Source organism: Haemaphysalis longicornis, unplaced genomic scaffold (assembly GCF_048455015.1).
Source record: "Haemaphysalis longicornis isolate Haplotype H1 unplaced genomic scaffold, Haemaphysalis longicornis Haplotype H1 scaffold_3, whole genome shotgun sequence".
In the NCBI taxonomy this organism is placed as follows: Eukaryota; Metazoa; Arthropoda; class Arachnida; order Ixodida; family Ixodidae; genus Haemaphysalis; species Haemaphysalis longicornis.
The window spans coordinates 155817383-155844044 of NW_027526335.1; the positions used below are offsets into that span (position 1 = coordinate 155817383).

Below are 26662 nucleotides of genomic sequence, written 5' to 3' on the forward strand. Positions count from 1 at the left end.
TCTTATAAATGATTAGACGCATCCGGAAAACGCCTTGTGTCGAAGGAAATTTTTGTTCCGGCAAGACATACCAGTGCGTTTGCCTACAACCGTTATGATAAGGGCGTGAGCTATAATCAAAAAATGTCATATTTTTCTGCGGCCTTATAAGAAACAGAATTATGCGCCAAAACTGGCCAATAAAACCCTTCAACAGATCATTATCGTCATTTATACGGTCCAGGTCCATCTGCACAGTTTGTGTTAGTGCCTACTTGGGTACTGCAGAAGATCGATCGTAGCATTAGTTTCGCCACACGCTGAAATTTCTTCTAGCCGTATTTGCACAGCAGACTCTCACGTGTCGAGATTTTTACGCAATGGAATGATTGGCTTTTGCCGGAATGTTTTTATTCACCTCATGTCCGCAATTAAACGAGTAAGTGCTGCCCGATTTATTTTAGAGGTAACAGTAGTAGGAAAAGAGTCCAGGAAGAAGACACCACCGTGAAGGTGTTTGTACATGGCGAGGCGCTCTGAAAGTGTGAAAGAAGAAAACCGAAAATGTCGAATTAGCTCTCATTGACGTTCATGTAGCAAAACATTATTTAGAGAGACACCTGGCCTACGACGCTTTCCCTGAAACAAAATTTTCCAATACAGCCACGTAATATTTGTAAAGGCAAAAATTGACAAAAATACTCTACAAAAGAGGAACAGTCCCAAGGTTACCGTACAAAGTTCTTGCGGGCATCGAGGAGCTTAAGCTTGAAATGTCGGCGCAGGGTCCGCTCAGAGGAGCAATTTGTCAAGGTCGAACTTTGGCGTGCAGCTCGAAGCCTTATGAACTTTGACTTCAAACCGAGACTGTTTAAAAATTACGCTGGCTCGCTGGAAATTTACGTGTGGCGAGCGGTTTAAAGGCGCAGTAACAGGGCGTAACGTCATCGTTTCTTGCGGGTTCTCGCGACGATTACAAGCTCCCAGATGCCAAAACAAAGTATATTCTCTAAATATTTTTTAGTGGGCGCAGCGATTTCCTCTCTCTCTATTGCTGATCAGGGTAGTGGAATAGATTTTTATTTAAATGACTTTTCTACAGAATTCAAGTACCGTGAGTATGAACGTGACTTCGTTGTAGTGATAGGAGTCCTACTATACCGGGTAGATACCCGCAAAGAATGAACGCTATTATCACAAAAGACCAAAAAGGAAATGTCCACCGTAAAGAGGGGATACTTGAGGGCTTGTCACATATACTAAATTTATACAATAAAAGGCTGACGCGTCGCTCGGGAGCCGGTGATGGTTCGAGCACCGATGAACGCTAGAGCCGATTGCTGAATTCGAGTGGGGTCTTCAATCAAATTGCTCACCATGGAGGAGAGACGCCGGGTGCACAATTCTTAGGTTTTCTAATCCAAGTTTTCTTACAACTTTTTTAAATATATAAAAAAAAGTGAACGCCGGATGGACTTATCAGCCAACCGACTGATTTATGCCCTACCAGCCGAAACTGCTTGAAGTTGCGACAAATTTAGGTAGTACATTTCTGTCGTGGCGTAGCGGGTCAGTAATGCTGGATGTTGAGGAACCAGACCCACAATGATGGAAAAGAAGAAAATTGCATTACCAGAATTCCCCGATTAGTTCGCTTGAGCGTCAGAATATACAACTTGTTTTTGTTTATATATATATGCGCCGTACAAATGCATAAATAGTAGTTTCACGGTATCGCCCTAACTAGCCGCTGTCGGGCTAAATCTTCGTTTCAACCGATCCCTCAATGTATGTTCAGCTGTTCGAAATGTCGGATTGTGTTATGCGGGCAAGTGTTGCCTATACAATTTCACAGAAATTAATTTGTATAATTGGTAACATAACGCTGCTAAAAGGCCATGGATAGGTATATTTAATTTACACCGCTAACGGGGGACAAACGCCTTACAGATGAAGCCAGCACCCAGCGAAACTCGTGGTGCAAGTTTTTGCTGATGTGGGTAACTCATACAAAATCTAAAATCTGTTTTACAGGGTTTCCACCTAACAAACAACAGATGAGATGAATAGAAATTTCGGTTAACGTACTTGCTTTTACGAATTGCCCGAAAATGTGTTTAGCTCCCTGATATATCCAATGTTTTTTGCTTGGTCATGTTGCCCTTCAGAATGCCCAAAAGCATATTTTACGGTCTCGTCCTCATAAATCTCTAAGTTGGCGCGCGGTATTTTCAAAATTACAATGGTAAGACGTGATATCAATGCTTATCCTAATGTTGTGGATAGTTTTTAAATTTAGGGGCACGTTCCCAATGTTTTAAGGGCTTCATAAAATGCCTCTTTAGTTACACTACATAAAAAAATTACACTTTGATAAATAAATTGAAAGTATAACAAGCGAAAAGTGAACAATTATCTTGAGAGCAACAAGGCAGGCCCGAGAAAGTTTGCTCCGCATAGTGTATTTTGTCAACTCGTACGCAGACGCCATACACTGTTGCTGCAGAAGACGAAAAATGTTGTACCCAAAGTTTATGAACATGTTACCGGCGGTTTTTGGCTGGTGCTTCCTTATCCGTTTAACACTTATTTAAGTAATAATTCTTATTGTTATGAAAAATGCTTATCAATTTCTGCAAACTAGTTCATATTTTGCCCTAAACAGCACCAGCTTATGCGTCTCGGGATTCAGGTAAAATTTGCAAGTGTCTTATGTCTCATACCCGTTGTTATACTCTCATTCACTGGCCTCCCCGATCAATAACTCAACCACCTCTAGTATAGAGTATAGATCATCTTTTCCGGTCTATGTCGAAGATTCACTTTTACCTTTCCTTCCACATTTAGAATATCGCAATTGTAATCGAGGTGCAGCGACAAAAAAAATAATGCGCCATTACCATTACGCGAACAGCAATACTTGCAGACCTTTATTTCGAAGTGGTAAACATTGTTATCCTTTCGGCAACTTTCTTTCGTAGGTTTGGGGCTGCATTTGTCTTCATAGATATACCCGCGATCCTGACTGTTAAACTTTGCAACACAACAGAAACAATTCTAGCAAAGGAACATTAGGGAACGTTCTTGTTTTGACACAATTTTGCACCATTCATTATGGTTAAACGCTGTGGCCGAATCTGCAGGCGAATACGCACACGCACCAGTTATCCACGTGTTCTCATCATAGTACATGTCTTCCAAGTGCGTGCGCCCTTGTTATACAAAAACATGAAGCAATTATACCCGAATCTTGAAGGCGACAAGCAGGTCTCCTGCTGATTTCTGCCAATTCGCCCAGTTTTAATGACGCACTTAAATTTGGGTACCGCTAGTGATGGTGTGAAATACATCTGCATCTCTAGTAAACCAGAAGTCCGGTAATTGCTCTAAAACACACTAGTGGTTACTAATGCGACCTTCAGGAGTGATGGAGGGCATGGAGTGATCTGATGTCCGATAGCTGAATCTTTTGGGCAAGGATTACGTCTATCTGTCAACGCTGACAACGGGGCATAGGTACGAAGGCATCTTAGAAAACATTTTCTTAGAGATCAGGAGTGAATTTCATTTTATTATCGAAGTTACGATACGTTGCGTATGAAGATAATCCGCACTCAAATAGAATACATATAGTGCTTTACCTCTAACAGTGGCCTTAATCCTATCAGCGAGGTCCAATGGATCCTTTTGCCTGCCCTTCTCTGTGAGAACAATGGCCGCGGCGGCCACCTCGCCGTACTCGCCCTGCGGCAGTCCCAAGATCGACACCTGGGCAATATCGTCCTCGTGCGCCCGGAGCAGCAGCTCTTCCAGCTCTCTGGGAACCACCTGGTTGTTCATACACTTGATCAGCTGCTTCAACCGCTCAGCGAAGTACAGCCGACCGTCTTCGTCGTAGTATCCTGCGTCGCCTACAATACAAGGGTGTATGCTTACACGCTTTATAACGTATCTTGAAGTGCAGACACTGTCTGAAAAGCACCCAATACAGGAAAGCCTCAAGGTGGAAATAACGAAACAAGGGGTACCGATTTAAAAATACCGCCAATCTTGCAGTTATTGTGACAGGTAAATAAAAAAGCATGTCACTGTGGCCAATTAGCAACTGTGGCCAATTAGCAATAAGGTCAATTAGCAACCGCGGTTCACCCAGTGGACGCAAAATGATGTTGTCTGCAACGAAGTTATCTAGATATAATCTCGCTATTCACATTCAATGCCGTATTGCCTCAATTTAAATTTGTGAAAGCTGATAGGCTGTGTGAGTATAAATGCATTTGAAAGCAAGATAACGGTATCTGACATTGAAAAAGAATAAAAAAACACAACTGGGTGGGTTTGTCTTTCCTCTGGTTTGCATAAACCATTTTAACACTAAGCTATTGAAACCGTTGACAAGACAATTTATGCGAGAAAGTAGAAATGTCAAATACAGAAGTTTTACACATCCCTCTTCCTTTTTCACTATTCCATACAATCTCCGAGACTGCAGAACAAGTCGCCTCGTTCGCTCTGACCACATATGATGACCACATCATGTTCATATCACACTCTCAAAAAGCCATAATTTTTTAGCTAAAATTATAAACTACCCCAACGAAGCTACCAACGAAGCATAGCTACCCCTGTGCAACCACACAGTTGTACTTCTTGAGTATGACAATGAATAAACGAACCAAGGCTGCATGGGGACGGCGGCACAGGCCCAACTCGGTCTGCATACTCGAGAGGTGTTGCCTGATCACTGGTGTGAACGGGTGATCGGCTGGCAGGCTGCCTTTCTACGTCATTTTCGCGACACTCTGGTACCGTAGCCAAGAATAACGACGCCGTGAGTAGCAAAAACTTGACACTCCGCAGACTTCGAGATATGTTAGGCACCGAACTCCCTTGAAATCAGCTGGCTGGGGGGGGGGGGGGGGGAGGGGGGCCTTGTCACGTAACACTCCCGGCCGCATGGACAAGTGACGAGGCCACTCAGCTGGCTGCCTCCGCTTCTTGCTTCGTCACGAACAGGCTCTGACGCCACATTGGTGCGGTTAGGGCCACTATAGGAAAAAGCATTGCAACCATCCAGTTCATGCTATTGAATCTGGCCACGCCTGTCCTTGCTGTCCGCGGCCACTAAATTTCATCAACACGATCTATTATGAAATGAGCCTTGCATTCCCAGGTCCAGATGGCCTTTAGGATGAAGACGTCAATTCCCATGTGACTGACCCCTGGGAGTACGACGCGAAGCTCTCTGAAATTTTTACGCGAGTGGAGTGTGTGCCAAAATCCACAGTTTCTTCCCGCCCCTCCATTGGGGAACTTGGAACGACAGATCACCCGAACGAGGCCTCTGAAGCTAACCTGTAGCAGCTGAAGGTACCGCTCTTTCTCCCGGTACTCGCTTTGCTGCGCTTCCCAAGCTGAAGATCATTGTATTGTCTGGCAACCTGCGGATCTGGCATGATTTTTGGACAGTTCTAACGGGACCATTGATGGGAATCTGACCTTGCCTTGAAAAGAAAAATTGAGATGCCTGACATTCCGTTTGATTGACAATGCGATGAAAGCGGCAGCAGGCACCCGACTCGAAGAGGCCAACCACAACGCAGGTATAAGCGCCCATATTTTTCAGTTTTCTTGTTTGTACGCTCACTGTACACCCCTTGTCGAAATTGGCCATACCGGATATGCTCGTTCCTGAAAACGTTAAGAGCCTGCTCGCCTTAACCTTCAGCGGAACTGGCTGACGTCGGGAGACTCCGAGGCCTTTATGACCAGGTCTTCTATGCAGATGCAGCGGAAGGCCGAGAGGTCGGGTCAATCGAGGAATCGGTTCCCCTTCCTCGTGTAATGATGAAGGGCCTATCAGCCGACCTTTGAATCTCCTACGGGCAGAGGATTGGATTGGAAAAACTTCTTTGGGGCCTGCGAATGAAGTCCTATTGCTAGGTCTTCATGACGGGCAGAGGGTCAAGGAGTTGTGTCCAGCAGGTACTTCGAATGGGGTTATGGGCGCGTTGGAGTGAGCGATAGAAGTGCGGTGTGTTTCAGATTTCCTGTGCATTGAAATAGACGTCCGCAACAAAGGGCTGTTTCATCGCCCTGTGTTCCTCAGCTCAGCCCCTTTGATAGATCTTGCCCGCCGCCACCCCACCCCAATAAACCACCCGAAAGTGCTTTCCCACTGCGTCGGCACATGGGCTCTTGCGTGCCGGAACCCAAACTGTGGGACGGTAGTCCTCTCTGTTTTTTTCTCGCTGAACTCGCCGAGTGTACTGCTGAAAGAGATGGCGGCTCGCCTCCCTTGTGCCCATCAGAGTCATTATGATTACCATGTCCTAATTAAGCACTCATCAGAACGGGTCTTGGCGGCCCGTCCCTTCCTGCACATTTTTGGTGCAAGAAACCTGGGAGCAAGGACCCTCCAGAGGTGAACGACACCGAGCAGATTTTGGCTTACCTTCGACCGCCTTCTCACCTCCGGAGAACAACAATGAAGCCGCCGTTTCGACGAATCCGTCGATAAAGCTGGGGGCCGGCTTTAGAAGAAGAGGAAGCCAACCGTACCCATTCGTCCTACACCTTTGCGGACTTACGAAATGTACCTCCGTAGCTCCGTAACTCCCCGTGCGATGACGTCGACATCTGCCCCATGAGCCTGATTTTCAGCAATATCGAAATGCGTGACGCTTCACTCGGCCATGGAGGTCCTCATCCAAAGCCTGCGGATCACCTGGGAGTGACTTACAGATGTGATCGGTAAGCTTGACGACTTTCTGCTCCTGTAGGAACCATCTATGCGTGAGTTGAGTGATCTTCTAAACACTCTAACTGAGCAAAACAATTTCTTGACCGTACCCGACAAGTAGAAAATACCGTGGACATTAAGAAGCTGGAATGGAAGATGTTCGGTGCATTTGATTTTGTGGCCACGGTCATATCTGCAAAAGTTGAACTGGAAATAAAACAAACCGAGGGGAGAACTAACCGGCAAGCTCTCATTGTGGCCACTAAAACGCGAATGAGGTGAGAGATCAGAGAGCACCGGGAAAATAGGGAAACCACAAACGTAAATATTAATCTGGTAACCCAAAAACATGAAGCCCCGTACAAACGACACTTGAATTCTGAAGGTATATCAGCCATAAAGAACAATTCTCTTGGTTTCTGTGTTTCCCACGTGGCATCTGACTAATTAAAACTGCTCAAGAGAAACAGGAGTTATTCGGAATACAGTGAGAACAGCACAAACAGAAATAATGGTTGACGACTCCCACCACCACTGACATCAGAAACAACTATGTAAACATGTCCTGTTAAAAAGGCATTTATTATCGACAATGAGAACTTGCATGGAGACATCAATTGGGAATCTGAAGAGAAAGCGGGAAGAGGAAGCAGGCTTCCGGATTGTCGGCAAGCGTCCACTTTCCCTGAAATATTCGACCTATGAAATCTGCGAGATATCACGAGAAAGGCAGAAAAGGAACAACCACGCCGGAATAGAGGAAATTCAGGAGCTGTTACTTTTGCAGCGTGACACATTTAAGATGCAAGCGGCACCAACGGATGCGGTGGGTCAATATGTATAGGATATACCGAGTCGCGAACAGAGCAAGGACACAGGAGAGATTAAAGCGGAACAGGAGAAAGGGAGAAAGTGCTTTTTATTTTAAAAAAGTCTGCAGAATGGAGCAGACAACGAAAAAAGAAAACTTAAGTGAAGAACAAAAAGTCCCCCTGGCGAACAAAGAGTTTTGGACCGAGAAGCAGTGGTCAATTCGTCGGTTCGAGGACTCCCGTCTACGCGGAAAGTTCAGCGTCTGCTCACCCAGGCAACACTTCCACGCTTCGTTGTAGTAAGGAGCACAGTTATCATCGCTTGTTGTAGACACGGCGATGCGCAACACCGTTTGCTTCTACGGACATGAATGAGGTCTGCACGCCACCTGGACTGCTTCCCTAACATGGACTCTAAACACATGGACTAACTTGTAGCCATCTTCGCGCGGCCGAGGATGTTGAAAAGATGACGCCCCAACTTGCTCGTGTCAATCACAATCATCATGATTACGATTTTTTATTAAAGCACTCATCAGAACAGGTCTTGGCTGCCCGCCCCTTCCTCCACATGCACAGTTTTTCTAGAAGCATTCGAGAAGAAAAAGTTGGAAGCCACAAGGTTTTGCATTTCCTGCGTCACGCCAAGCTTGTCTGTGCCGTAAACCGAAGAGGCTTGATTGCGGTACATGCTCGGGATGGACTTTGACTGCTTCGCATTGGCCAGAACCACCATGCTCGCCCCGTATTCGTGCACACTTAACGCGCCTGCACGAAGGAACATACAGGTCAGCTGTTCCTAAGCGTCCTTCTGGACACATGCAGCCAGTGCACGTTCATTCGCCAAGGTGTTTACCGCGCTCTTGCCTCTCCTCATCAAGGGAGCCTAGCTGCTCTGCCTGATGACGCTCGGAGGGAACCGTCGAAAGGATATCACGCAGTGCAAGCTCGTCTTTGCGACTCTGAAGCGTCAACACTACGACACGGTCGTCACGATCGACGTCCAAGGAGTACCCGCACCAGAGAGTTGGTTTTGTAGCGTAAGCTACACTGGTCGGGGTTCAATAGTTCCGCGTGAACCTTCAAGGGCCGTCGTGCGCAAGCGCGAGAAGCATTGGATTAAATTGGACTGGATTGGCTTGACTTGGCCTGGCTTGGCTTGGCTTCGCTTTGATGGGATTTTTATTGAATTGGATTGGATTAAATTGGATTGTATTGGATTGGATGGAAAATCCAATCCAATTAGAGTACGGGTGTGTAGAGTATCGGGTCTGCCTATTCGCCGGCCTATGCATTCCAGAGGAGTGACGTCATAGCCGCGGCAGACGCACGGGCGCCGGCGCATGTTTAGCTGTGCTTCTCCGTTGCGGAGTAGCCAAGTCTGAAGCTGTGCCGGAGCCACTGGATAGCCGTTTCGCGGTGCTCCTGGACAGCCGCGCTGCGCATGCGCGAGGAGCAGTGACTGCACTGGACTGCACCGGGCTGGACTGAATTTGACTGGACTGTATTGGATTGGATTTCATTGGAAATCGTTTTATCAGTAGTAAGCATGATAATTAGCTAATCCTAAACAACCAGAAACCTAATATCCTGGCATAGCCGAGCTAATAAGCCACTAGTAATTTTTATCACCAGTCCACGCTTCGACGATATGCTTCTCTTCTCAATGGAGGGCCGAGGTCTTGCCGCGACAGACCTACACTCGTTAGATGCATTTTTGGAGAAAAGAGTTAGCATTTGTATCGGTTCTGATATCTACTGGAATGTCTCTTTCGGAAGGATCTGGTGCTTCACCCCTTATCTCGATGTCTCGGAGACGTTGTTCAGATGGACGGCGCATTTTTCACGCCCCATCAGCCATCAAACCGCAAAGCAGGCTGTATATACTTTATTGAAAGCAGCAGGGCTAAGAAGGTTTCATATGGGCCGCCCGAAGATGTCACACTCGGCCATTGAGGGCAGCACTATTCTGCATTCACATGTTCAGACCTCTCAGTTCGACTGGTCGTTCACCACACTGGTAAACCTAGTGACACAAATGAAAGTGTCGGCCGGACCTAAGAGCTGCTGCTGGAAGACTAGATCAGAGCAGCGCGACACGAACCTTGTTAGGTCGAATTATCATGCTCCGAGATTTTAAACACCACCTAAGACCGACATATTCGAAACACGTGCACGAGTCATTAGAGCCAAATAGCACCATGCATATCTTTCGCGCCACCAACAGTCCTGTGTAAGAGAAGAAATGTCCAAGCGTTCTAACCTAGCACCGCCAGCTCAGAATGGTTCTGTGGGTAAGCCACAAACCCTCACAAATCCCTCACAGGGCTGTCAGATAAACCGGAAGACGTCAGGAACGGCCCCTGGCTACCGGCACATGACTTTTGCAGTGCCGGCACTCAGAACAAGGGGGCAATAATTGCATCACACCTTCGACTAGGCTATGACATATTGAGTCCCGCTTGCGAAGTCAAACACCGCATGTTCGGCTTCGAACACCAGTCTCGCCCCTCCAGTTCTCTTCGGGCCTCCTGCTCCTGAAAATTTCGTTGTGCGTCGCTCAGGCCTGATGTCATGCATTTTGTGTAGCATTCCAACACCCACACAACTTATGGAGACATCGCAAGCTCATTTCGTACCGGTGATAAACGAGTAAATTTCTGCGTGGTCTTTTTCCAGCAGCCATAGGAACTCGTCGTACTTCCGGTGGAGTACGACGAGTCTATACCTAGTGTGCAGTTGTCCGCGGTTGGTGTATTCCTTTTGGAGGCGTGGTGGTTGTGATTGGAATTTTTTTCAGGACAGCGTATTCTTGATGACAGGGTGCCAGAGTTGCGTCGGCCTGATTCTCTGCAGTACAATTTCTCGTGCAGTATAATGTGTGCCCCATTATTGTATATTTTCATTTGATTTAAGCACCTTTGTTTTATAGCGCTGGCCAGCACACTATTGCGGCGTGGGAGGGCGTTGAGTATGATATTGAGAAAACAAAGCAGGGCGGCGCGAGTGCAGAGGCACAGGGACCAGCTCATTCGGGGTGCTCGATCAATAGGGCCATGATTAGCGCAGCGATTGCGCTACCGGCTCTTCGGCTCCATTACTACCTCGCATTCGGGGAATGCTGTGTATGGTCCCGGCAGCTACAATGGACGTGGAGGTAATGGTGGCTGCGGTAGAGGCCACGCACAGCGCCCTGATGCCGACTACGACCAGGATGTGGTACTTACATATGAGCTCTACTAAGCCAGCACCTACGCCAAGATCTAAAACAAGGTTGGCCAAGAATGGTTTTCCGCCCTCAACAAAACTTGCAGCAACGAACTTGAGTAGCGGGATAAATGGCTGAACAAATAGACGTTTACTGTCCTTTTCCCGCTATGTCCAGTGCTCTGGGGAACAAGTTCGCATCACAACATCGCCGGCTGGCTGGACTAACATTATTCTGCGGATGAATATCTGGTGCATTTGGCCTACTCTGTGCTTATCAAGCTGTTTCTGCTGACGTAGAACTTGCACACCTTCAATACCAAGAGCCACCTGTTTCAGCCGAAGTCTGCCACACGACGTCTTGGGAAAAACCTTCATGTATCGGAACATCGCCAACTCGTTTGGAATCTTTAATGTCGGTGCCTTGAAGACCGTAATAAAAGGCTACAAGCAGCTGTATTTTGACACACCCTTGGTGAAACGTTTTCGTGACATCACGCCGGCTGAAACGTGGACAATCGGTTGCACATATTCTTAATGAAAGTGGTACTGTCAGTCTTCGAGGCCTCCGAAATAAAGTACTTAATGCCGTCGACGAGCTCGTTAAACGCAATCATCATGAATACCTCGTACGACTCGTCGCTCGATATAATCCTCTCTGGATTCTGAAGAAGGTTGTGCCCTGCATCCTCAGTTATGTGGGTGGAATGCGTGCGGGTGGCGAGGTAATCACTCAGATTGGTGCCCGCTCCACACGTCTTTTAAATGCGGAGCATTTCTTAGGCTCGCCTGGTCTTCCGTCGTTGATGGTGGCGCCGTCCACACGCTCACTGCGCATGCGCAACTCTCCTCCTTACACCCACAGCTCCGCGATACTACTCTATAAAAAAAAGAAATAGTTAGCGGCGCCCGGTTTCGATCCCACGACTCCCTGGCCGCAACGGGAAGTACGCGGTGCTTTTCCCACTACGCTACAAATCCGGGACAGGAGCAAGTGCTACGAACGCGCCTTATATCCTTGACTCATTCAAACTACGTCAAGAAGCTACTGATACAACGAAGGCACGCGAAGTTGAACGTCAACGGAAACGACAAACTGAAAACTTTAGAGGGAGACGCTGAAGTTCCCGTGGGAAAGCTGTGGCGGAAAGCGCCACGCGCCTTGCAGCTCAACCAGCCCCGTCTGCAGCACCTCTGATGCTAATTGTGGCAGGATGCTCCTAGGGATCGGCCAACCAAAGAATCCATCACGAGATAGGTTCGCGTTCAACCACCGTCATCTTCCCGTAGGGGAACCGCCGAAGAAGAAGAAGAACGAGAAGACAAAGCTGCGAAGAGGAGGGCGTGTACATTGCTTTTAGCCGGTGCACCAATGTCAACAACCTTTACCTCACCAAAGCTGACGGAGACTACCGATTCTACCACAGAGACAACATCGACAAGAACATGATGGACGAGTTTCGGCGCCTCGAGAACCACCGCCTACTCACCGTAACACAACAGCACTTGCGTGCCTTTGCCACCGATGTGGACCCGGACGCGGAATTCCCTCTGGCGCTAGTAAAAACCATATCACTCAACATAACGGCAACACAATGGAACCAGACGGAACCGCCACGATGCTTCGCATCCTCATCAGTGTTCCCCTCGGGAAGATGGTGTAATTTTTTTCTTGTATTTTGCGGCGGCTTCGCAGGCGTGCTTTGCTTCTGAACGGTTTTCTAGTCGATCGTGCATGGGTGCTTTTACTGTGATCGACACCAGCGTCCCAATTGTTTGTATTGCACTCCGTTTGCGCACCTGGGTGGCAAGGGAGTGTGTTTAGGAGGATAATGAATAAAAGATTCGATCGCACATACACGGGACAAGGGCATTGCTTCGTTCTCGTGCTCGTGGCCGATAGACTCATCGGCGCTGCGAACGTGAGCTACCGGCTGTGGCTTCATTCTTCCCCAAACGAGTCATCCGCACCCACAAATCACCATCCCCCTTTTCCACCCCCCGTTGCCCACACGCGTAGACTAAGAAGGCGCCCCACACGCCATCTGGCACTGCCACGCCCTGCTTACTCTTCCTATACCTAAGCCCCTATTCATATCTCTGTTGCCCCTTGCGCTCTCGCACGCCCTGGCGCAGTGTGCCCTAGTGGAAAAGGCTCGCACCCAAGAGCTGCCCTACCACGGCCAAGCCATACGTTGGACTAGCATCACTAAATCACTTTTTAGGGAAAGAAGCCCTTTAGGGGCTCGGGCTATCGGCGACTCCTGTCATATTCGATGTCAGCATCTCATGTGGTCACTGTACAAATAAACCATCTGGGCATTCGTTTTCCAACACCTCGCGATACAGCGAAACGCGGACTAAAAGTGTACAATAGACAAAAACCGGTTCAAAGTAAAGCAATGTGATATAAAGACTTGTTTAACGCTCCCTGCCGCTTCAGCAATCCTCAACTACAAGTAGAACGTGTTTGTAGACGGTCTATAATTTCTGCTGCACTCCATTACCCACGGCTCTTGACGGTAGCCTGATGGGGCAGCGTGTTTACAAATGTTTTCCTGCACAGAGCAACCACGTGACATGCGTGATTACCTACGCACACTATTCTTTTGAGCGCCTGCTCAAAGTAGCCTACTGTTTAGGCTCTGTAACCCCGATGTAGAGTACTGAGTACTAGCGCCGACGGCTTGGGTTCTACCTGCAGCAGGTGTTTTTCTTAGTTTTCAACGCGATAGCGATATTATCTTCAGTTTTCTATTCCGCCGTGGATCCTAGACGTCCGCTATCAGCCGTGTTCTTCAGGCGTTGCAGGAAATACGTCACCGACGCCACCGGGATTCTACTACTGAGGTAGCAAGGTTCGAGCGCTGAGGTGAATCGATAAAGTGGGGCAACTTAACAGAATCCTGGAGAGGAGGAACAATGATACAACGTCGGATACGAAAAAAAGGGCAAGCGTTTTCAGCAGGTGCCACCCCTGCGCGGTAAAGTTTGTCCCATGCCCGGTCGGTGGTAGCATGGCCGGCAGATACGGTCGCCAGCCGTGCCCGCAATTACGCCATCACACGAAAGCGTGTTGCCGTCAGATGATCAAAAAATATAAATTTCCGGCAATTCATGGTCCGAAGCTAGAGTGGGCTACGAGACACGCCGTAGTAGAAGTCTGCGGAAGAATTTGTACTATTTTAGGATATGTAATATACGGAGAAATCTTGGTACACTGCAATTTTCGTTTTTTGCTTCCACCAGGAAAACGGCCGCCACGGCAAGGAATTGAACCCGTGTACCTGAGCTTAGCAGCGCAGTGCCTCACCCACTGAGCCATAGCAGAATGTTTTCCACTGGGACTTATGCCAGCAGCACATAGGGTGAAAGAACTAAGACAGGGACGAAGAGTTAACTCCGGTCTCTCAGCAATCAAGGCAAACATTGATTATGATCACAAACGAACTAAAATAAAGACCACTGTATAGCGTCCAATCAAAGAGTTTTTCAAAATACTTTCAATATTCCCGTGGTTCGGCCTCCGCTGGAAGCTCGGTTTCGCAAGCTACATATGACGCCACAAGGCCAAGTTAAAAATGGCCAAAAGAAAGGTACCGGTGTCCTTCTAGGGAACAGGTAACAATTCTCGGCGGGACTCTAGAGACACCCGGTAGTGCCAAAGTCACAATCACCAAACGCAGAAAATCGCTAACCTATATCCCACAAACAAAACGGCGAACCAAGAGAATAGCGAAAAAAAGAGACAAAAGAAAAGGTAAGATTCCTGCAGCCACTGATAATGAGCCAAATATTGCAGAGCCTCCCATAACAGCAATGTAGCCGCACCGAACAAGTTCTAAGAAACACGATCATCAGGACAGCATATACAGCAGTCCTCAAGCAGGCAATTTAGTGATTGTGAGACGAACTAACAATGGGTGGACCACGAGGGTAACCGAATGGACACGCACAGACGGTTTTAAAAGAAGCGGAAGGCCGTTTACTCGATGGAGGAAATAAATAAACTCGAAGCGAAGGGATGGACTCGGGCATGCGCAGGACAAGAGCAGTTAAGGTCAACGGGAGAACATTCATCCTGCAGTCGACCTAAATAAGACGTTCGTGATGATCACGATGAATAGGCCCTCAACTTGTGTCTTAATAACGCTTTTGAAGTAATCAGAGAAACCACTCTTTAAGCACAAAGAGAGGGGCCGGGAAAACAAAACAGGGACGGGCCATTGTAGAAAAGACAGGCTGCCCCGCTGAAATAGAAACGACTACTGGCTATGATAGACATGCCACCTATCGTGTTATAACTCTCCTCTCCAAAAAATAGGGAGGCAATACTACAAAAGAAGAGGCAATGCGTCTGGATCAAGTTCATTCAGGGGAAGTTTCAATATCACGAAACCCCAGTATACACAGCCTCCAAGATTTACAAAAGCACGAGGCACCAATTGTCGCAGATGGCTACTGTAGCACTCTTTCTGACTGCATCACCTTTTAAAATACAGGAACAAAGAAGTGGAAGTTTGAAACATCCTCTTGGCAATCCGAATAGCGGAAGTATCAAATAGAAGCTTAACATCATTACAGACTCTCAAAGGACATTTTACTGTTCTCTGCAGGCAGAAAACCAAAGCGGTACGGGGTCATATTCCCATTCACAATTGAAAAAAGTAAACGTCATCTGGACACCCGCACCCAATCGTCTGGAAGAGAACGATGCACTGACCAAGCTGCGGACGAACTCGTATACCGTGTTCTTTGTGACCACAACTAACACCACTGCCCTCCTTGGAAAATGCAAACAACAAATACTCATCCTATGCCTAGGAACACGATCTTCCCCTTGCTATAACAAGGTCTCAATGCCGACAAATCACAATCTCTGTAGACAAAACACCAGCAAAGGTACCTCAAAATCTATGTGCGAACTATTCAAACATGACATATTCCACTGCTTCGAGATATCGGAGGCCGATTTGACCAGCTTCGTACCCCAAGATCAGCTCGGGCTGATTAAGAGGGCAAGGGAAGGAGCTGCTGCCTCTGGTTGCGTAAACTGGGGCTCCACCTTTTGCTCCCTGCTATATCTTTAGACCATCTTTCTAAACCAAAATTATTTCTTCCGGGACAAATATTATCACACTTTCTGTCTCCCTCTTCGAAAAAAGCAAAACTGCGCAGCCCGGCTTCGACATCATAGCATAAACATTTTTACACAGTGGCACTGACGCCTCTTTCCCTTCCGCAATCTTTCACGCTCACATTCTAAGCTACACTAGCGTAGAGAGCCTTTGTCTCCCCTGCGGCGGGGCGACTAAAAACCCTGGTTGCAAGCCTCTTTCTGTTCGATGGCCTTTAGAGGTCGTGAAGCATAGATGGGACATAGAGCATGCGTCCCAAAACGCTCCGTGTGAGTCGAAGTTTCGGTATCACGCATTGTATCTTAGGATCCGTGCGTAAATGTCTCATTACTTTTGGTTAATATTATTATTTATTTCATATTATCTGTAAAGGCGAGACTTTACAGATCTCACTGCGCGGCCGCAAAAGTTCATGTTTCCCATGTTACCAAAGATGCGCTCTCGTCCATTCGAAAATCTGGAGGCTGAGGTCGCGTCGCTGAGGGAAGAGCAGTTCCTTCAGCGGAGGTCCGCACGCTTTATCATTGCGGTGAACAAGCAATTATATGGGTCTATTATATTTTATTGATCGTTGTGTCGGAGTGACGTTTTGTCGTGAACTCTCGGTGTTGTGTCTACAGTGATCTCTTGGTGTAGTACCGGTTATAGTAGTGTGCATATTAGGCAACTGTGGAGAACTGTTGTGAGTTGTGTGAGAGTTGTGAAGTGATGCAACATGTAGCGTGCATGGTTCCCTGCTTGAGAAACCTTTTAGTATGCTTTTGGTGTTAATCTTTGGAACGATTGTTGTTTTTCGGAAACCCGTGTATTATTTCGCTACAGCAGGTCTCTGTATCGGTTAATATTAAATTTTCTTTTCTACTTCGTGTCTCTTTCGCGCTCTTTTTTTCTCTTAGAAGAGCTATAATATTCAGTCATGCCTTTCAGCGGCGCTCTTTTACGTGGCGAGGGTTCCTCTGCCCCCTCGCTGCATCGTGTTAGCTGCGCATGCGCCTTTGTATCTGACTTTTCCTTATCACTGTTTCTGCACCGCTTGGCTGTGATAATGCAACTACCTCACGCTATATGTAGCGGCACGCTAAATCAAATAAACGGTTTTTTTCGTTGCTTCAACGCTGTGTGCTTACTGCTGGATGCCGGAACACTCGCGAGATAACCCGTCGACAGACAACAAAATTCGCGTTCTTTTCCTGGGCTGGCAAGAGCGAGTTGGTTGCGTGCGCTCTGCCGCGTCTGCCCCGCAGCATGGGGGGATTTCGCTTGCCATGCCTGAACACGATGTGAGGTGTTCTAGCGTTGCGCAGTGCCTGGTAACTGGTGAGATCATGATGACTACTCAAGGCAGGCTCTGTTTCGCTACTTATTGGGTAATTCTCGATTGTTTTGTGATGAGCCCATTACCGGACCTACATCCGTGCAGCCACCGGATGCATTGCTGTCGGTACGTTGCTAAAACACTAAGAGGCTTACAGTCGTGCAACACAGATTGCGATATTAGAGCCTTATCTGCGACTGCAATATGTGAGAAATTGGCTTATGGGCAATTGGATGACCGCTAAAAAGAGGTCTCGCGAGGCCCGCTGGCAACAGTAAACGTGAGCGGTGCTTCCTGCAGACGCCGTGATTTCGGGTGATTGCGTAGCTGAAGAGCCGTGATGATATGTAACCGCCTTTCAGCATTTGGTGTTGCCTGTTGCCCGCAACGCGGACGCGCTAAGACTTTAGAGCATGCTTTTTTGGAGTGTTGTGTGACCGCCACATTCTGCGTTTTACTCAGCGGAATTTTTGAGCTTAGACTGGCAGCTTGCACCAAATCGAGAGATCCGTTCGTGAGCTTTCTGCTGTGTGTAGGTGCCTTTGTTGTTTGGCGCCAGCGAGGTGTAGCCACCCTGCAGGCACGACCACAGTGTGCGATGTGCTCCCAGCTGTGGCGCATTCGCAATATGGCCATAGAGCACCTGCAGCATGAGCTGGTGGCACTGGGGGAAGAAGCTTCCTCCTCTGTTAGTATTCTCGTTTCATAGGGTCGCCAATAACACCGTGCAATGGTGTGCAGTTTCATATTATTTGTAACACTTGTGTGTTTTCTTGGGAGGACAGTAATATTTTCAGAGGCCACGGCGCAAGATAGGCAGTTTGGCTCAACATGCCTCGAAGCATAGACCTAGATATGAACTGATGTGTAGGAACTGTTGTGACTTTTACTTTGATTTTCACGTGTGAACTCCGGTGACTGCACCTTCTGACGTGGACATCAGTGTGAGGAGCCTTCTGTGTGGTCCACCTTCTTTTTCGTGAACTTGTGTGCCATTCATTTTTTTCTCGTAGAGCACGTGGTCTATCAGCCAGTGTCCTGCTGACTCGTGCAATAGCTAACTACAGCGGGTCCATGCTGTTACTATATATAATAAATTCTCTTTTCGAGCCTCCTGGGAGAGGCGCGGGCATTCCACTGCGCTCGCGTGGCCCCTGCCTCTACCCCAAACTGGGGCACATTGTCCTTGCAAATTTCTAATTCTGATTCAACGCAAAAGAGGGCGGAACCGCCTTATCAAGCACGTCGTTTCTTCTCGCAGCGGCGTTTCTCCGGCGCCCAATCAGCGCGCACCGTTTGGTAAGAGAGACTTAGAACCTTTGAGTACACTGATACATTGCATGCTTCGCAACTCCCCAGGTTTCCGGTTAGTGGAGACGCCCCGGGATTTATTCCGGGACGAAGCCCTTTAGGGGCTGGGGCTGTTGGCTTTTCCAGCCGTCGTCGCCAATCTTCATCGTAATCGTCATTTCATGTAGTCACGGCACTGAAACACCCGGAAATGTGTTTACGCCACGCGCTAGAACGTGACGTGTACGAAAAAATTGGCCGCGTATCTGCTCCTTTCCTTGCAAATGCCGACAAAAGACGATAGTCTACCTTCAACATTTGCCAACTAAATGCCTTCCTTCGCTTTCCCGCTCCCCCCTCATGCTGTTCCCCTCCCATCGCGCTCCTCCAAAGGTAAACACGCTGAAGGTTTTCTCAAGCCAATTTAAATATACAGCGTTCCACTGCTCCAGGCCGGGTGCCTCGATGCCAGCGCTGCCGTATGGCAGGAGACGCGCGTGAATCAAGGCGCCCTACTTCACGTTTATAAAACAACTTTGCTCTACTCTACGTGCGTTACCAGCGGAACGTGAAACCTATCTGGTGGAACCTTTCGTAACTGTTTTCGTTTGATATCTTAACATGCCGCTTGAAGCAATAGTGGCGCGGGTGACAGCAGGCGACGGATTGAATTTTGTTTATGCCGTAGATGCAGTATTTCAGTTGAATAAAGCATCAAGAAGTTTTTTTAACAAAACACTGCAAATATCACTTATGAATTGGGTTTTGCCGCACATTCACGTAATGCTGTAATTTTGTTAAACAATGTTGACAAGTGTGAATACCACCACCGAACTTACACGTTTAGATTTGGCTGCGGGTATATAAACCTATTGTGCACCTGATATTCCACATGGACCGATGGCTGAATCGTGTTACAGACAGACAGAAAGACAGACATACCGACTCACCAAAGTTTTGTCAAACAAGTAGCCCAAGAAAGACTACCGTTTTTAAGAAACACCAGGACACTCGTTTACGAATCGGGCTAGACCGCTTTGTTCTTGAAATAGAAGAGACCCCCCAACGGTTTCGTCTCCGTTGGCAAAAACGCCAAGGCGCCAAGAAGACACAATACACTGCATGCTTTTCGTCTCCCCAGGTTTCGCGTTAGTGGAGATCGCCCGGGATTTTTTCTCTCCCTCTCAGTTTTTACGTCGCTTCCACGATAGATGTAAAGAGACTGAAAACAGAGTTCTTTGATTGGAAATGCGGAAACCACTTTTTTGAGTGACCTGTGAATGTGTGACAAAGAAGTTTATATCTACTTCCCTTTTCCGCGGTTTCAAAGTGCCTTCTTGTGATAACATTTTATTACGTGTCGCTAGGGTTCCCTTGACGGCGCCTTCAGCGGCGGTAACCTTCAGCGAAACATTTTTTTGCACCACGTTGTTGCGTCCACTGTTACCCCGGCATAGTAAGCAGCTGCCCCACAAGATCGGCTGCGGCGGGTACGGAAAGTTTTCATTATGCCCGGGGCGCAAGTAGGTGCAATGACGTCGAAGTAATATAAATCTTCCTTCTTTCTATCACGTATTACCTTCATCCCTCTGCTTTTCCTCCATAAAGTATGCTTGGTCAGTCAGTGCCGGTGTAATGCTCCACAGTTGTCGCTCGCTGATTCTACAGCTTTGATCCTCACAGAGTAGCATAACGCTTTCGCGTTTACACGTCAGGGCAATGCGGAAGCCTACTCCAATTTTTACAAAAAATAAACAAACGTTTCAATAAAAGGTAATCATTTTTAGGGGAATACGTAGGTTACTTTAACATCGAGGAAAGTTTTGGCCCAGGCGCCGGAATATGTCAATGGCGCGCTCCACAAACCCAGTCAGCATACAGAAAGTCCCGCTTGCTCAGCTCTATACCTTGTGTACGTTTTTCTCCCTTAAGAACATGAAGTTTTCTTCAAAAATATTTTTCGGACGTAGTCATTTTATGCATAAAATATTCTTAAGGCCTGAAGCGTGCTTGCGGCAACAATTCAAGTGTAGCCATTTGGTGGGGATAGTGATGGCTTTATCCAGCACCCAATCGCCTCTTACGTGTTGGTATGTAATTCCAAATGAAGGGCTTCAGCGTGCGAAGTCACACGTGGGCTGTAACGTACGCCTTTGTGGAGGGCTCCGGGTTATGGTGGGCTGCCTGGTGCGCTTTTGTGTGGGTGAATATCTGGACACACGGGCATTTTTGCTTTCCGCCCCCATCTTCCGCCACAGCGCCACAGCAACAAGGGTTGAACACGCATCCTTGGACTCCGCAGCGCTGCGCCTTGGCCACTCAGCAACAGCCATGGGTATGCGGTACGCTTCCCGTAAATGTTAACCTTCTACCGCTGCGCAATATTTCTGTTGAACTCCAATTGTTTTAAATATAGCACTTCTTTGAAATGCTGACTTTGCTCGTCGAGACTGTTTAGGAGAGCTCTGTATGCATATATTACATACATATATAGGTATGACGAATGAATGTTCCGGTGTTTTGGAATACATGTTATGGATTACTGTGTCTCCGTACCAGTCTTCATCCAGCCTTCTTTATCGAAAAGTTCAGCCGACTCCATGGGCCTCTTGTAGTAGCCTCTCACCATAGAAGCATTGCGAATGCGGATCTCTCCCATTTTATTTGGCCCGAGCCTTTCTCCGGTCTCTACATCGACAATCTGCAATAGAAATCAGTTATATCACATTTCTTTGCTAAATTGTGCGGTGGAATAGCCCTTGTGGCGTGGTTAGATCAATAGTGACCCGTTAGACTTCACTAATGTATCTGGCAGAGTCGATTATCAATTAGCTTAGAGGCATTTACGGTTGTACAGGTTTTGTCTTAAATCTTCCACAGTACATCACTAGGATTTCAGAACCCGGTGAAAACAACGTGTTTCCGTAACAACGTCCACAAGAGACAGTAGAAAATATTTTAAATATTTCTGAAGAAACCACAGTCATTGTTTTATACGTCCCTATCATGGAAGGCCTGGGCATTTAAGATCAGCGCATGAGAGCATACCGATTTATCGCAAACGGCAGCCATTACTTTTTCATATCTGCCGGCGTCTGCAATGAAGTGGTTCTTTTCTGCTGAACTACAATCAATAGTAAGGCACTAATATTTTACCCATAATGATTTCACGAAGCGAAAATTCCAGCTCAAACATCGCACTGAATGCATGCACGCATTGATAGAAGAAGCAAATCTATGCAGGTGTTTTATCCTGCAAGACGCTTTGGTGATACTGGCTCAGCGAGGTATTGCATATCTAACAGAACAGTGACGACAGTAGAATCATTCTCCCTCTCGACAATTTCACGTCTGTAAAATATCGTCAATGGAAACCGCTCCGTAAAGTATCGCATTTCCAGCATAGCCTTCGGAACGCATTGTAGCGGCACTGTGTTGAAAGCCCAACATTTTCTTTAGCGGGCTTCACAGGCGTTCTGTTAGTGGCAATGTTCCGCGTTGGCCGAAGCGGATGAATTCAAGCGTGCAGCGTTGCCTGGTCATCTGTGCCGCAACATCAGACTTTGTGGGGAGGTGGCCCGCACAATTTTAACGCGATCTGATGCGTTTCTCCGAAAACATAAAATTCATGTGCTTCCAATGCTACCACGCCTACGAGATATGCGCAGGCTAGATATTGTGATGAATTGGCGATTGCAATACTATAGGTCGCTTAGAAATGGTAGCAAATAAAACATGAACGAAGCTCACACATACGCTGTAAGAGGTGAATGTAGCGAAGCTGTACGCAACCTTCACGACCATCTCGACGGTTTAAGTCCACGATTGCAGCCGATTGGTTTTTCACTGCTGCCCCAACGGCCTTTATTTCATCATTGCTGCTATATGTGGGAGCTTCCTTCATTTCTTTTGAAGTAATCATAAATAATTGGACATCATTTTGGAGGGGCGTACGCTATGACATGGTTTCCTCGTTGCGAACAAGTGTTGCCATGATTACCGAGAACGCAGAAGTTTTTCGGACAAAACTTGGCCAATCTCCAAGGTGGTAGGTATGCTTGGCTATGCAAACTTGCGCCGATGACGCTTGGAGGTTGCCGCGAGCCACGCACACACCAGCGCTCGGAATTCTCTTGGTTCTTTCAAACTGCTGGGAGGTCACCACAACCTTGGCCAATATCTTAAGTGAGTATGCTTGGCTTGAGAAACGTGCGCAGGGGATGCTAGGCGTTCGTCGCGAGGCACCAAGGCACGAATGACCGCAACGTTGGGACTAGAGTGCTGCTCCTGAACATTGACCGCACGTCCGCACGAACATTGACCGTATACATCCGCGAAGAAAACCCAGGAATTGGGGACGCGCCAAACCTGAACCAGACCCCACAGCCTCAATGAGTTTACCGATTATTGGTGGATGACTCGCGAAAACTAGTGAACGACAACGACAGTGACAGCAGCTTCTACAGATCGTGGTACTTCTTCACGACCACGTAGCCATTAACGACGTCGAGAATTGACATGGAAGCCGTTTGACTAAGCCAAAGACTAGTCCGGAAAGCCGCCACTGCACTGATGGGCGATGTAAAATCACGGCTGAACGCCGACACACCATCAATCAGTGAGCTAGTTTTCCTGGAAAGAATTCTAATAGAAAAGTATGGAATTCTGAAGAAACTGGACGACGAAATTGACGAGCATGCCGACGTGGATGATTTAGCAGAACACAAATCCCCATATGAATTCGAGGATTCTACACTGCTGACCAAATTTAGAATTGACCGATTGTTCCCGGAGTCAAATATCCTAGCAATGACTTTGCAGCAATAGGCCCCGAGCAACACAACAGCGTCATAAAAAACACTGAATCAGCAATGAAGAACAGTCGCCTTCTAAGCGAAAACAGCGATTTGGTAACGTATCTGAAAGAACCCCATCATGATCCGAAGTCGCTGAACAAGCTGCTTTCTTCAAATAAGGAATAATATATCGAATAGCCATGAGGAGGCACCCGTTTCTGTCGCACGCTCCGACAACATAAAACCCAACGATTAAAAAGTTTGATTACAGGCTACGCAATCTATGAGTCATCCCAGCAGCGACAGAATAGTGCTGACGCATGAAAAATTGTTTCGTTCGCAAAGTCTTTATGACACGAAAAAAGACCCGTCCGCAACAAATGAATCAATGAAGGCGCACACGTCCCACATACGACTAAAGAGCACTCTGGATCACCCATAAATCACGCCAGATAGCTGTCGCCTTTGCTGCTTCAAATGTTTGAAATGGATTTTAGTGGCCAAGGTAAAAGATGGAAATCTGAAGACGCCAACGCTCAAACGAAGACCACGAAAACGCAAAACACAGGCGCCCTTTTACGTGCATACAGAAGTGCTAGAAACAAAGTTGCCCCAAAGCACCTCAAAAACTTGTGGCTGCACGAAAAAACAAGAAAGGAAAGGGGTGCGATGAATATCTGGGCTGAAAGAGCAAACCATCACACTAATTTCTCCAACACACGATAACCTGTGCCATCCACATTCAGAAATTACCTTCCGAGAGAATATCTATCTGGTCATCGAGTAGAAACTACCACTCAGACGAACCGCTTACGACGGTCTGATTTTACAGAGCAGCTGTGCCTCCGACGCTGCAAGCATATGTGGAAGCTAAAGTATATTTTACTCCAGTACAGCTACCTCCAGTACACCGATTTGTGTCATGAACTGGTTAATGAGCTTTACCTTTCGCTGTTGGCAACGATGGGAGCAACGCTAAATGACCGCTGAAAACGGTGTAGTTTCAGCATCTCCCTATGCTAATTGCACAACCGGGAGGATGTTGAATATATTAGTGAAAGAAGAGATGGCTATTGGCAGCTGCCCCCCAGTACCACAGTCATTGTACAGTTCCATCTGCCATTAAACGCCATTCACGTGCCGCCGCCCCCGCCTGGGTTTCTTGAACACTCCCTAATGCCATATTTACGCGCAGCGCGAACTGTACTATTCTAGGTGAAGGCACATAGCTGCTGTGTCTCAGTAAGTGGTCGTGGGATCGGGAACGAAAAGGGGCGTGCACTACTCCGACGTTACCTTGCCGTGTGTTTGAACCTCCCGTGCAAATTTAAAGTCGTTCGGGTGAGCCATGCAACGCTTGCTCTCATGGATTCCTTAATTTGCGTTTCCGTTCACGGGTGCGACAAACGCCGCCAGTGGTTTCCACACACCCGTCTGGAGTGGGCTCGGCAATCCGGTCTCCCCATGAAAATTTTGCGACTCTCTCCTCTTTCGTTTTGTTTTAGTATTCGGTGTTCCCATCGCTCATTCGGTTACGACGCTGTCGCCGCTGCCAAACCACTGTAGCGAACGCTTAAGTCCTGCGCCCTAAAAAGCAGATCAGATAGCTCAGGTGAATCTGGTCAAACTCGCAGATGTTCCGTGATTGAGGCCTTTTTTGAATTCTTGCCCGACGAGCGTATATCGCGTGGGTCCGGCGTCGTCACAGAATATGTCAGCTTTAATGTGAGCTGCTCCAGCTTTCCGGCTCCCGGCTGCATTCGCTTCCAGGAACCGTTGTGAGCTATCGCGAGCTCAAATGCATGGAAGAAGCTTTTTAAGAATACTTACGAAAACGTTCCACTGCTTTTGCGATTTTTACTATTTTCACGAATGTTCAAACAACGAGGACATGCAGAAGAAAAAAAACTTAAAAGTGCTTGTTCAACAAAAATACCTTCTAACAGCAGACTCCGGTGAAGACGAACATGGTACACAAGAATGCTATGGTTAAACAAGAATTACTTTTGCTCCTTTATAACGCTCACAATTGCAAAAAACCTCGACGAAGAAGAATTTTTGATGATACGAACAAATTTTCAGAGTCCCTCTGAGTTCGTCTGAAAGGGAGTATACTGTATGAATAATTTGGAACAACAAATACAAAAAGTATACCTTGAATGATGTTGTTACTAACGGCAGCCCAACGTCGTTTCCACGCTTCAATATGTGATCATGCTGTTCCTGAGAGGTGCAAACGATACATGTTTCCGTCATTCCGTAAATATTCCGCAGTGTTTGGATGGATTCGAATATGGAGCATGCGGCGTCAGAAAGCATTCCGTGGAGCACATTACCGCCAACAACAACGTGCCTCATTGAGGGCAGGCGGCGACCCTCGAGACGCATTTGGGCAACCAGTGCATGTAAGTGGGCCGGGAACACCACCATCGCTGTGGCCTGTGAAATACGAAAAGGTGTAAGCAACAATTTAATTTGTGAAGTCTTTTCTACGTCTACGAAAAGAGGTTCACGATGACGTCGGAATCTACATTTAAGCTAAGCCAGAAGAGTACAAAAGAATTTCTCGTGCATGCGCAGTTTAAGTATAGGCTGCAGGTGCTGGATCTTTATTTACGTTGTTGATAAGTATACGTAATGAAACCACCAAAAAATGAATGGTCTACAAGTCAGGAGTAACCATAAAAGTCGTACGAGAATAAAAAAAAAAACAGTGCAGCTTCGGAAATGCTGAAGACGTCTGTTTAAGCAAAGACGTGTTCACCATACCAACCAGATGCGAAATGTCCCTATATTTCGCAAGACACAGGGGGCGGGGGACGCTGAACTATCTCTGTTTACAAATGCGCAGTGAAATCAACGAATGAACGTTTTAGTAATTACACACACGAGCAGCGCGTTCACTTTCCGTTTGTTTTTCGCCTTAACGAACGGCTGATCACTCGGCGGACGAATTTTTTGAAGAATACAGGGTAGGTAGTCTACAAGCGATATCAGTTGTCGTTGGAAGAGTTGATTTTTTGATTGTAGGATTTAACGCTCCAACGCAACGGAGGCGATGAGGCACGTTTTTGTATAATAATTGTGACCACCTGGTCATCCTTTACATGCGCCGAAGTATCGTACACACGCGCTCGTTGGAAGAGTTTGGTATCTGATAAGGCCCTCTGATTTCGGTTTATGCTAGGGTCTGCAGTTCCTCTGTGTCATATGACGACGTTTAGAAAAAGAGTTTAGTCGCGGATGCGGATAACACTATAAGCCCGTCTCCGCGCTTCTCGTGGAGGATAAATGCAACAGATGAATCTTTTTGACCGCTCACATCGCGAAAGGACGACCCAGCATTAAATTACTCACCGTGTGTTGACTCCCGAATATAATTT

General features: G+C 47.2%; 1 protein-coding gene across 1 annotated transcript in view; it reads right to left on the bottom strand.

Annotated features, from left to right (window-relative positions):
* Positions 1-378: 378 nt before the first annotated feature.
* Positions 379-26662, bottom strand: part of LOC144173478 (putative 4-coumarate--CoA ligase 1) — a 41488-nt gene continuing 15204 nt past the window's right edge. Inside the window, exons 4-7 of the mRNA XM_077701882.1 lie at positions 25434-25718; positions 21040-21184; positions 3621-3890; positions 379-515 (exon numbers count right to left, since the gene is read on the bottom strand). Of these exons, the coding sequence (XP_077558008.1) occupies positions 394-515; positions 3621-3890; positions 21040-21184; positions 25434-25718 (822 nt within the window). The 3' untranslated portion in view covers positions 379-393. The remainder of the gene's footprint in view (positions 516-3620; positions 3891-21039; positions 21185-25433; positions 25719-26662) is intronic.